Genomic DNA, 12,971 nt, shown 5'->3' with positions numbered 1-12,971 from the left:
AAAAAAAAAAAAAAAAAAGAAAGAAAGAATGAAAGTGTTAGCTGCCCTCTTATCTTCCACAGGGCCAGCTCTTTCTGAGGGAGGGTCAGAGCTTTGGAAAGAGGCCACTCTTGTCAATGATCCTGGAGACTGGTTTGTACTGTCCAAGGGTTAAAGAATCTCTAAGTAGCTAGTGTTAGTAAATTTCATTGTAAGTTTTAGTCAAGCACTTATTTCTAGGACATGAAAATTTATCTTTCTTTCAATGTGATTTGTTGTTGCTGTTATAATGAGTCAATTAAAGTTGACTTGGACTTGGTAAGAACTACAATTAAGTCATGAAGAAAAACTATTTTTTTAAACTACAAAGAAGAAAAAAATAATACAATGAAATATAGTGAGTCTTTCTAATAAATATGAGGAAACCTTGTGAACAGTTTGGAACAGCCCCAGAACGCCTTTTATCTTGGCAAATATAGACATAAAAAATGTTTTTCTAATATTTTCTAAGTTTCTAAAATGTGTTCCTAATAGTTTCTACAACTCTGTATCCTAAAAGGGAGAATATTCCTTTTTAACTTTTCTAGTTTTATTAGTCACTTTTTCCTAAGCCTTTCTAATTGCTTTTTCATTCTTAAAAACAGGAAATCATAATTTGTCCAAGTTCAAATAAATACAAATCCTCTATAAAATAGGCATTTTCTCTCCAACCTGTAGATATTATTTTATCATCTTCTCAATGTGATGGGATTATTTAGCTTTCTTTAGTAACTTCTGGGTTAGATAGGCCTAGTTAGAGAAAAATCTGATGTTAATCTGGAGGCTTTTATGTTCCAGCAAAGGCAGAAAAGGTCTATCTACACAGACAAGCCCTTTGTGTCAATAAACCAGAGACAAAAGGAGTATTGTCAGGCAATGAGGACAGAGGAGTGCTAGAAATAGTTAAGTTCTTGGTCTAGGAGACACCTGGTGCTGTGAGTTCTAAGAGAAGTTTGATGCCGTTTTAAACAATGCAACTTATTTTGAATCTCATTTAAATTTTCCCATTGCAAAAGAAACACTTAACTATTTTAAAAGCTTATAGATTTTCTGATTTGAAAAAGCTTTAAAGTTTCTACCTTCATAAACCCAGTCAGTTATTCCATTATATATTATATCTTCTTCCCCAGTCGATGTGATTCTGTGACTTGGTAAATTTGGTTCAATTTTAACATAAATGTCATTGTTCCAAACATATGCCTAGAAAGAAAAAAACAAGCATTGATATCTATAATAACATGTTATATTTTTATCCTGGAGTTTTAGAAACACTTATCTATTGCAAATGTAAGGATTAGCATAGTCAAATGCTCCATTCAAACAGGAAGAGTCATTTACTCCTTCCCTCTCTTTCTTAAATTACAAGTGTACAGCCTATAAACCCAAAATAATCCTAAAACCATTAATAATGTGTTAAAAATAAGAAGCACACAACCATCACTATTTGAATGCTAAAGCATATGCAAAGACTGAGAAGGCTGACCACTTCTACAGGATGATATGTGCTTGTATATTTCTTTATTGGGAGAGTGAGTAGAGGGAAGGCAGTTGCATTCTGGAAGAGAGAAGTTCAACTGCAGACAAACATTAGATCCTCTTGTTAAGATTATTTTGGACTTCTGACATTCTCCTAGCACTATAGAACCTAAAGGTATATCTATAGTAACACAGAAGAACACAGAACTAGCAGAAAGCAGGTGTGACTCAGAAAATATCTAAGTACAATAGATAACTAGAACTTAAGAGTTCAATATGCATTTTCCCGTGAATAAATATTCCCAATGGATACTTTCAGGAATTATATTTATTTTGTTAAGCTAGTAAAATATTATCTTGGGCAATAACACTATATTCTAGAGTGAAGTATTGACTTCCTAAGATGTCTGCTTTGTATCAGGGTTAGTAACTTCTGCCTATGAAAAATTTAACCAATATTTTTCTGACAACTGGAGAGACTCACTAACCAATTTATGACCCACTGGTGACCATGTGACCCACTGTGTGTTGTTTGGAATCCTCTCTTCTGTAATCAGCTGCCTGGAAAGAAGATGAAAGGAAACATTACCAAAAAGAATAACTCACATTGGGGTTTCCTTAAAAATATGACAGTAGAAAAGCCTAATAGATTTTATTGGGAAGTCACTGACCTTTTTTTTAAATCATAAATGTCATATGAAGCTGTGTAGGAATGCCTCCATTGCTATGAAAGAAAACAGACATTTCAGGCTTCTGTGATTCTTGATAATTTGGCCACTCACTATAGGAGACCAAAATGATAGATTTGGCAATATATGATTGTATAATTCTCACATGTTATCATATCTTATCATTTCTTCTGAGAATTTTGGGACTCAAAAGTATCCTGGAGATCATCTCATAGAAACTCCTCTGGAGTTCATCTACAGCCTAGCTCTGGCACCACCTCCTCCAAGGAGCCTTCCCAGTACCACAGTGCACCAAAAATGTCATTTTGTACAAGCATTATCCCTAGCACTCACCATAGTATGCTAAGATTGCCTACTTAGAAAAATGTAAATTTTCACTTTTCACCTATGTTATTGGCAAAAGATTTAAAAGATATATGATGCTATTGCTGATGGTGATGTGAAGAAATGTTTAACTTCATACACTGATGATGAAATGTAAAGTGTTGTAAATTTTTTGAAAGCCCCCTGGCAGGATATATTAAAATTAAAATACATGTATCATCAATATTTTAACAACCATCTCAAAAAGCTAGAGATGAAAGTCAAACTTTCTGTGACTGCAGAAGCATAGGGAAATAAATTTTTTTAAAAAAAGGAAATCAAACTAAATACAAAGTAATTAGAGGAAATGGAATAATAAAGGTAAAAGCATTGATAAAGTAGAAAACAAACAATAGAAAAAATCAACGAAGCCAAAACTCAAGTCATTGAAAAGACTAGTAAAATTGCAAATGTAGTAAAACTTAGGGGTAAAACAGCACAAATGACTGGTATCAGAAAGGAAAAATGGGATATCACAACAGACTCCACAGACATTAAAAGATCATAAGAGACTATTATAAACATTTTTTTGCCAATACATTTTAAAATTAGAGAAAAGAAAAAAATTCTTAAAAAATAATTTCTCAAAAGTGAGAAAAATTCTGAATAGTCTTACATTTAATAAACAAATTGAATCCAGATATAAGAAGCTTTACATAGAGAAAACTCCGAGGAAAATACCTTTACCAGCAAACTCCTTGTTACTTATTCAAATGAGTTGAGAATTTATGCCCACACAAAAATCTACACACAAGTGTTTATAGCAGCTTTATTTATAATTGGCAAAACTGGGAGGCAACTAAGATGTCATTCAACAGGTGAGTGAATAAGCAAGTTGTAGTAGATCCATACAATGGAACCTCATTTAGAGATAAGAAGAATGAGCTATTAAGCCACAAAAAGACATGGAGGAATCTCAAACACGTATTGCTAAGTGAAATAAGCCAATGTGGAAAGGTTACATATTGTACAATTCCAACAATATGAGTTTCTGGAAAAGGTAAAACTATAGAAAGAGTAAAGAAATTGGTGGTTGCTTGGAGTCTGGGGGAAGGAAGAGACGAATAGGCGAATCACAGGGGATTTTTAGCACAGTCAAAGTCACCTGTATAATACTATAATGGTGATACATGTCATTATATGTTTGTTAAGAACCATAGGTTTGTCAGAATCCACCACTATAATGGTAGATACATGACATATATTTGTCAAAACCCACAAAGAGTCAAGCCTAATGTAAACTATGGACTTAAATTGATAATGATATATTAATATTGGCTCATCAGCTATAACAAATGGACCACACTCATGCAAGACATTAATAATAGGGGAAAGTGGGGGAGGGAGGATAAGGGAGTATATGGGAACTCTCTGCTTATTTTCTATAAACCTAAAGCTGTTCTGAAAAATAAAGTGATATTAATTTTAAAAAAATGAATCAGAGCTAACCAGATGACTCGGAAGGAGTTTCACATGGTATCATTGAGTGAGAAATGCAATTTACAAAAAAGTATAGGATTTTATTTTTATAGACCAAGCAATAACTAAAACATCCTATATATTTTCATAGAGTTATATGAACAAGAAGAAAATATAAAATATGTAGAGATATATATTAGACTTTAGAGAGCCAAGTGAAAAGGGAAAAAATAAGACCGAAGATAAAATGTATATGATCACATATTTGCATTTATGAAAAATTATGTCTGAATATAGATGCATATATAAATTAAAGATATTTTCAAATAAGTTACTTGTCTGTATGTCTGCCTTCTCTACCATACTCCTAGAGGTAAGAAATTGTATCTTATTTATCTTTGGATGCTTGGAATCTATTCTAGTGCAAGCCACATAGTGAGTGTTCAAGAAATACACCAAATTACAGGAAAATTCAAATTGTACCAATGAGGATGAGATGGATGAAAGAGGTATCCCAAGGACACCCAGCTATATAATAGCAGAGCCGAGACACAAAGTCAGAGTTTCTAACCTTAACTGTTTATCACTTCTCACCCTCCTATGCCCTCATGTCAACAAATATTTATTAAGTTCTACTTTTTGCTAGTCATACATTCCTTTCCTGAATTCTGGATTATTTTGACACACCCCATGCTTGTTTCTGGGCAACCTCAAGCAAAATATCCACTAAAGCCAAAAGGTGTGGTACCAGCTAAAAATATTAAGATGGACTGAGATCATTGAGCATGACAAACCATCACGGGTTGTAAAAGAAAACCCACGATGTTCGGTATGTTCACTTCATCTTTTGAAACAGATTCATTATTCTATTTAGTCTATAAACACTGGCAGCTGTCTTCTATCAGACATTACTGGATAACACAGGGTCCCTCCCCTGGAGGAGCTTATTGTGGAATGGAGGATATGAAATAGTAAATGACAATAAAAGAATCACGATAGAATGTGCCAAGAGATATAATGGAGGTGGGTGGGAGACGCAGGAATCATAAATTAGGCCTTGGGGAGGCAGAGAGGATTATGGAAAAGAGATTCTTTGGCTGAGGTTAGTGACAGAGGGTGACTGGGAAAGAGTAAAAGAGTATCATAGCAAAGAGAAGCTGAATGCAAAGATAGGAAAGATCACATTTAAGAGCACAAGCTTTGGAGTCTTCTAACGTGGATTCAAGGTTTCACTGTGTAATGTGAAGCAAGCTTCTCTCTAAGCTTCAATTTTCTTTTTAGACAAATGAGGATAATGCCAGCAACAATCTCAGATGCATGAGAATGCATGGGAAGCACTTATCAGGGTTCTGGAACATTGTCAACATGGAATCGATGACAACTATTATCAGGATTTTCAGAGCACTAGGTAATGAGCAGAGATGCTAGGAGAGCATTCATACCAGACTATGGGGTACTTATCCACTCACTCACTCACTTGCTTGTTTGTTTATTTGTAGCCACAACTTAGAAGTGATAGCACTAACTCAGTCATGGAGAATTCACATAGTAGGACCTAAAAAACACTAAAAGGTAGACCTCCAAGGAAATGTAATCAAATTAGACTTTTATTTTTTCTAGATACATTTCATAAGAGTCACTTAGTCAAAATATATATGCTGTACAGAAAATTCTATTGGACCCTCTTGAAAGGAAAAAAAAAGGAAAAAAAGTTGAAGATATAGATCCCTACTTTCAATAGCTTTATCATTTAGCACTTTGCAATAAAACATGTATTCATTTATCAATGATCTTCAGCATCTGCTATGTGGCCCTGTCCTAGGCACAGAGGTGCGGCAGTGAATAAATCACAGGGAAAATGGCACCAAATAAGGCAGGCAACAAATAAGCAAAGAAATCAATGACAAAATATCACAAAATGTTGTGATGAAACTAAAATGGGTTAACGTGACAGAGACTGATTAGTGGGGTGTGGGTGGAAGAGCGTGGCAGCGGGCAATGTTTGACAAAGTGACCCAACAAATATGGACCTGAGTTAATAAAGAGAGAGAACCATAAGATGATGGAGAAGCTTCCACGAGGAAGCAATAGCAAGTGCTTTGGCCCTTAGATGGGAATGAGGGTGATGTTTGAGAAAAAGAAAGAGCTGTGAACTTACAGGTTCTCAACTCAGCATCATGGAATCTCTGGAGGCCCACAGCTATGCTGATTTAGTTGCTTTAGGGTAGGCCACAGATATGTTTTTTCAAAAGCTCCTCAACTGTTCCTAAGGTGAAGGTGAGGCAAGAAGCACTGGCCAAGCATGCAGAGTGCAGGAGAAGCAGGTAGGAGATGTGTTCAGTCAGGCAGACTGTGTTCAATCACACAGGACTCAGGATGCCAGGGTTAGAGCTGGTGTTTTATTTTGAGTGTGACGGGAAACCACTGTAAGTGGCATAGGTGTGGCATAAACTAATTTAGAATTTAAAAGTAGTACTTTGGATACTGTCTGAAGTACAGATGGCAGGGGAAAGGGGACAGAGTGTAAAAAGCAAAAGCCAGTTAAATACACGGGTAAATTCCAGTGACACAACAAATACAAATCTCCACCCCTGGCTGGCCAACTAAGGGCCACCAGGGGAATACACGCATTAGTGCACATCAAATGGCTTTTGCTGAACGTGGCTATATAGTAAGGTGAGCTGGAATTATCTTTCTCTTTCTACCTTACCTTCATATGTTAGTCTTTAACATGGACAACTGTTATTCAGTGGTTCTCAACCCTGGTTGCCATTACAATCACCTATGACAGTTGAAAATATACTGATGCTCACCAGGCACAGTGGCTCACGCCTGTAATCCTAGCACTTGGGGAAACTGAGGTGGGAGAATTGTTTGAGGACAGGAGTTTGAGACTAGCCTGGGGAACATAGTGAGACCCTATCTCTAAAAAAAAAAAATAAATTGAAAATTAGCAGGGCATAGCAGGGCATGGTGGTGCACAACTGTAGTCTCAGTTACTCAGAAGGCTGAGGTAGGAGGATTAGTCAAGCCCAAAATGTTGAGGCTACAGTGGGCCATGATCATACCACTGCACTCTAGCCTGAGTGACAGAACGAGACCTTGTCTCAAAAAAAGAAAAAACAGTACTGATTCTGGCGTTACCCCAGAAACTTCTGTTTACTGATCTGGGGATTGAACCTGGACACTGGGAAATTTTAAAAGTTTCTCAAGTAAATTAAGTGAATGTATTCTATAGATAGCAATAAGAAGCACTTAATTAAACAAACAATAATCCATTAATTGGCAACAGATGTGTTAAAGTTGGTACAAGATTCTGATTCACTTACAGTTAAGTTTAACTGAACATAGAGTCTTCATGTCCAGGAAAGGGAGCCCGACCCAGCAAATCCAGGGTAAATGTTATGATTGAGAGTCACCATCCTGAGATGGTCAGTGCAGTAGGGAATGGTTTGCTTGGCCTGAGCACAGCAGAGTTGGTGTGTGAGTGTTGGTGTGTCCTCAATATAATTTATCCTAGAAAAGAAAGGTCAAGGGTGGGAATCCCCAGCTTTGTATTTTGCTTGCAATATAGGATATCTTTACAAATTTTTAATCTTCACTATATGTCTCAAAACTTCCTATACTTGAACAACTGTTGTCAAATCCATGAGTAACCAAAAAGCTGTCAAAGTTATGGTGATCCGCATCCATCCTAAACATGAAGAGGATGTATGATTAAGCTGTAACTTTTCCTGAACGTGTTAGGATGTGGAGTGGGGCTGGGTGACTGGGGGAAGCTGAGTGCTCATGGTGGAATCTTTATGATCTGTGGTGAGGCTGTCCTCCTTAGAATAGTTTGCTTATGGTGGGGCCTGAAGGTTGGGAGATGGTCTGGGCCATCCTGTGGAATCTTTTCTGGAGGATGGAAAGTTTAACTCTTTTTCTTTTTTTTTTAGAAGGGATCTCACTCTGTCTCCTAGACTGTAATGCAGTGCTTCCAACTCGTGGGCTCAAGCAATCCTCCTGCTTCAGCCTCCTCTTCTAAGTAACTGGGACTATAGGTACATGCCACCATGCCCAACTTTAACTCTTTTAAAAACATATATTTATGGAGGATCCTACTACACATAAAGCTGTGACAAAGGAAATAAAGGGCTCTGCCATTAGGCATACAAATCAGACATGTAAACTTATTTTTAAATATGTGTATAAGTAAAAATTTTTATTGACTTACATTATTAGTACATATAAGTACAATATAATATTACCTGTGCTTTTAGTATTTGAAAGCACTAAAAATGAATTTCTTTTAAAACATTGGATTTGTCTTTAAGAATGAGAATGACTCTGATTCTGAATTAATGAGTTTTAGTGCCCATTACATTACTTAGATATTAATTTTAAGTATCCATACACTTGAAATCGGTTATAACATAGCAAATAATCCAATAATCTTGGATTATTTAAATGTTACAGTAAGAAAGCATTTCTTTTACCTTCACATAGTTGTATTCTAAGAGAATAAACTGCCCATCAGGAGATATTGAATAATCATTTATAGAATGTCCAAATTCATCCTGTGAAACAAGAAGAACAAAGAAAAATTGAACAATTCCATTTCATTGCCATCACTGTGCACTTACTTCATAGGGGGTATTGTTCTAGACATGTGGCTTTTGCCTTGGGAGTTCCTAATCTAGCAGAGGTGGCATATTCACCCACACAAATGACCATGATGCCAGGTGGGTGGTGATCAGTGTTAGAAAGCCAGAAAGGGAAGGATTAATCTGAAGAGGAAAGATGCCTGCGAGAGTTAGGATGAGGAAAAGAGAACTTTCTCAACAGTCGGAAAAGCGTGAGCAAAATGCCACGCATGGGAAAGGACGTCATGTTTAGAGACTCCTTAAGGGTCATGTGTAACCTGAATATAGTTTGTGGGGGCGCTGGTGTCAATGGAAGGTGAGAGGACAACAAATTGGAAAAATAGTTGGGACCTAAATGTAAGATGTGGAACTAGACCTATGTTTTTGCAAGTGATAGAATCATATCTATCTTTTACAAAGATACTCTGGTGACACAGTGGCTGAAATGAGAGGGAAGGACGGAGGGCTGGTATCAGCCTGGATGTGGGGAGTGCAGAATGCAGATAGGGACACAAGTTAGAGCACTCACTACCACAAGATTAAACGAGGGTTTGAGCAAGGACTGTCCAGTGGAAATGGAAACTGCGATATACCTGACATGCAGAGGGAGAATTGACAGGGTCTGTTGTCACCTACTGTGGGGGATGACATGAGTCAATGATGATTCCGAGGTTTCTAGCTTAAGTGGCTTGGAGGAGAATTAAGTAACTTTTACCAACACTGGGAACTCACGAAAAAGAATAAGATGCTTTCAGTGTGCTAGGACAGCTGAGAAAAGATAACCAGTTTAGCTTGGGATTTTGAGTTTGAAATCCACATGTAGGAGCCAACAGTCTATTAGAAATTAAAGTTTAGATCTGGGAGAAGGTTATTGTTAAGTGAGTGTATATGAGAGTCAAGCCAGAGAGGAGGGCAGTAATGCTGTGGGGTTGCATGAAATTCACCAAAGGAGAGCATGCAAAGTGAAGAGGGAGGCAAATGAAGACGGAGCCCCAAGGAACACTTACATTTAAAAATATGGGCAGAGGAAGAGGAATCGTCAAAGGAGACTAAAAAGTAGTCAAGGCAGGGAGCATTTCAAGAAGGAGAGAAAGATCCACTTTGCCATATGCTGCAGAAATAGTCCAACAGGTTGAGAAATGACAGTACTCGTGATTTCAAAGGTAATGAAAAAAATCCCCAGAATTCTATGCGTGAATTAATTATGTGATTAAACATACAAATGTACTGTTCTCCAAGAAAACCGAGCTGTTTCCATATTCAGCATTGAATACCAAGATATTATTTTCTTGTTTGTAGAGATATTCATGATCTAAAGAGAGAAAACAACCAGATCAAAATTTCAAGTTGTTACTAAACATCTTCATAAGCTGAAAATTATAGAATGCAATATAAGTTCACAAATACCAAATAGGCATTTCTAAGCTGAGAAAACATGAATGATATTATACTAACATTCATTCATTTTTTCATCATTATTGTCAAGGTTTCAATTCACATTTAATTTTTTATTGTACATGTCAAAGAAATACTTGAGTTTCTTTCAGTCTTTCTCCCTTTGCACTTCAAGTAGAAAAAAAAAAACAAAAAACAAAACTCTCCATAGAGTTTTAAAACAAGGATTACCTCTTCTGAGTGCCATAAAAGCACCCTACATCTCAACCTAACTAGAATGAACATAAGCATAAAATCTGCCCTACCCAAAAAATTCTTACCTGAAATCCATCGTAAGGAGTATAACTTCAGTCTATAAGTATTTTTTAAGTAATCAGTTAGAGTGTAAGTTTTGCGACTGTCAGCTGTAGCATCATCTGCTGGTTGAGAAAAAGAGCCAAATGTTCAGTAAGATGGAATAACCTAAGTTTTGGATAAAATAAACAAATGGATCGCTACAATAAACCCTGCTCACCAAATTCACAAATACCCTCACAAAATGCAAGACACATTTTAAAAGACTTCAGACTGAATGGATGGAGTAAAAATCATTGAACTATGAAGTGTGTGTGTGTGTTTGTTTCACTGTGCTGTATTGTGCTGCACTAGTGCACTTTACTGTGAAGGTCTAGATCAGCAATGTCCTATAGAAATACAATGTAAGTATATTTTCTAGTAGCTATATAAGAAACACAATCTTTTTTTTTTTTTTTTTTTTTTTTTGAGGCGGAGTCTCGCTCTGTCGCCCGGACTGGAGTGCAGTGGCCGGATCTCAGCTCACTGCAAACTCCGCCTCCCGGGTTTGCGCCATTCTCCCGCCTCAGCCTCCCGAGTAGCTGGGACTACAGGCGCCCGCCACCTCGCCCGGCTAGTTTTTTTGTATTTTTAGTAGAGACGGGGTTTCACTGTGTTAGCCAGGATGGTCTCGATCTCCTGACCTCGTGATCCGCCCGTCTCGGCCTCCCAAAATGCTGGGATTACAGGCTTGAGCCACCGCGCCCGGCCTAGAAACACAATCTTAAGGCAAAATTAATTTTAGTAGCATATTTTATTTAGCGCAATACATCCAAAATATCGTTTTGCCATGTAACGAATATTTAAATGTTATGAGAACTTTCTTGTTCTTTTTTTTTCATTCTAACTCTCAAATCAGATATGTAGTTTATACTTACAGCATATCTCAATCTGACTAGGTACATTTTAAGTTAATAGTTACATGTGACCACATGTTCAATGACTACTGTGGTGGATGGCCTGGAGCTAGATCATCCTTTTCGGACGCTTTGGGGCCCAGTTTCAGGCCCTCCTGCTTCTCAGAGACCCTTAGGACATGCTGATCACCCAATTCGGGGATCTTCATCAATATCATTACTTTTCTTTGAACTTAACAGAATTTGTTCTGTATTCTACTACTGGTGACCCAAATTCAAAGTCTGAAAATCATTTTTGATACCTGTCTGTTTTTCCACCATGCCCATCTAATTGACCTTCTTGATTATTCCTGCAAATTTTTTTTTTCAGGTATCCCTGCCATTAGATTCTCCCAATTCTATCCCTTCTCTGCACCACCACTAGAATAATTTTTCTAAACCACTACTTTCATTCTGGTGATCCCTTCTCCAAAAGTTTTCAATGTTTCCCCATTGCCTACAGGAAGAAGATTAACACTCCTTAGCCTGACACTCACAGCCCTCCACAATTGACACAAGAGTGTCTTATGTCACTCTCTCCTTGCAGGGACCATCTCATTCACTCTTATGACCTACACACTGAACCTAGAAGACTTTCTTGGGCTTTTCCACCTCTGCTCCTTTTTCTAAACCACTTCTCTGCAGTGTCTTCCCTGCTTTTCTGGTTGTCAGAATCACTACCCTCCAATTCCCATCTCTTTCATGAAGACTTTAGTTCTGCCCCCTCTGACTTTTGCCCCAACACTACTAATTTGGCTCTTGTCATTTAATGACAAAATAGTTGACAACTCTTTTCCTTTGCCTACCCATGTGGTGTCCTCAGTTAGGCCATGTAGTCTTTGAAGACAATGCTTTGTTTCTTGTTCATTTTAATTTTTACAGCAACCTTTAGCAGCTAACACAATTCAATTCCACAGTAGGCACACACTCAAAGAGGTTTTATTGGTTGATGTAGGATATCATCCTAGAAGCATAATCAAGCCAACGTGATTCCTGTTCTCCAATCCCAGAGTCTGTCCACCAATGAAAGAGCTTAAAGTATTTTTTCTCAAATCCTCTACTTTTTCCACATATACACAAACATACACTCACATAATCAGCCACCATTATAAAATTCCTGTAACTGCAGTTCTTACAATTTGTGGGACTAGGAAGCCAGCAGCCCTGTCTCTTGTTAATTTTCTTGCAGGAAATGCCTCCCTTGTAATTTTCTTACAGAGAATGCTCTTTCAAACAATTTCTTAAAATTTTATTTCTTCAAATCTGGTACACATACACCATGGAATACTATGCAGCCATAAAAAGGAACAAGATCGTGTCCTTTGCAGGGACGTGAATGAAGCTGTAAGTCATTATTCTCAGCAAAGTAACACAGGAACAGAAAACCAAACACCACGTGTTCTCACTTGTAAGTAGGAGGTGAACAATGAGAATACATGGACACATGGTGAGGAACAACCAACACTGGGGCCTGTTGGGGTGGGGTGGGGTGGGGTAGGGAGAGGGAGAGCATCAGGAAGAATAGCTAATGGACTCTGGGCTTAATACCAAGGCGATGGGTTGATCTGTGTTGCAAACCACCATGGCACATGTTTACCTACATAACAAACCTGTACATCCTGCACATGTACCTTGGAACTTAAAATAATAGTTGAAAGAAAAAAAGAAAAAAGATAAGAAGACTTCTGAGGTGGGCCATTCCCTCGGTTAAAAATGACAACGCTTTCTGTTTTCAACATTGTAAGTAACGATAATAA

General features: G+C 37.4%; 1 protein-coding gene across 2 annotated transcripts in view; it reads right to left on the bottom strand.

Annotated features, from left to right (window-relative positions):
• The window catches only part of DPP4 (dipeptidyl peptidase 4), an 86,289-nt gene that overhangs the window by 45,657 nt on the left and 27,661 nt on the right, over window positions 1-12,971 (bottom strand). Inside the window, exons 3-8 of one of the 2 annotated variants that reach the window (XM_017855805.1) lie at window positions 10,306-10,404; window positions 9,811-9,902; window positions 8,444-8,524; window positions 2,166-2,218; window positions 1,983-2,055; window positions 1,098-1,218 (exon numbers count right to left, since the gene is read on the bottom strand). In XM_017855805.1, coding sequence (XP_017711294.1) covers window positions 1,098-1,218; window positions 1,983-2,055; window positions 2,166-2,218; window positions 8,444-8,524; window positions 9,811-9,902; window positions 10,306-10,404 — 519 coding nt within the window. The remainder of the gene's footprint in view (window positions 1-1,097; window positions 1,219-1,982; window positions 2,056-2,165; window positions 2,219-8,443; window positions 8,525-9,810; window positions 9,903-10,305; window positions 10,405-12,971) is intronic. The other variant, XM_017855806.1, reaches the window with a different exon arrangement.

Source organism: Rhinopithecus bieti, unplaced genomic scaffold (genome assembly GCF_001698545.2).
Source record: "Rhinopithecus bieti isolate Rb0 unplaced genomic scaffold, ASM169854v2 scaffold_40377, whole genome shotgun sequence".
Taxonomy (NCBI): domain Eukaryota; kingdom Metazoa; phylum Chordata; class Mammalia; order Primates; family Cercopithecidae; genus Rhinopithecus; species Rhinopithecus bieti.
The sequence above is the reverse complement of the archived record's forward strand: the minus strand, read 5'-3'. Positions and strand labels throughout refer to the sequence as shown.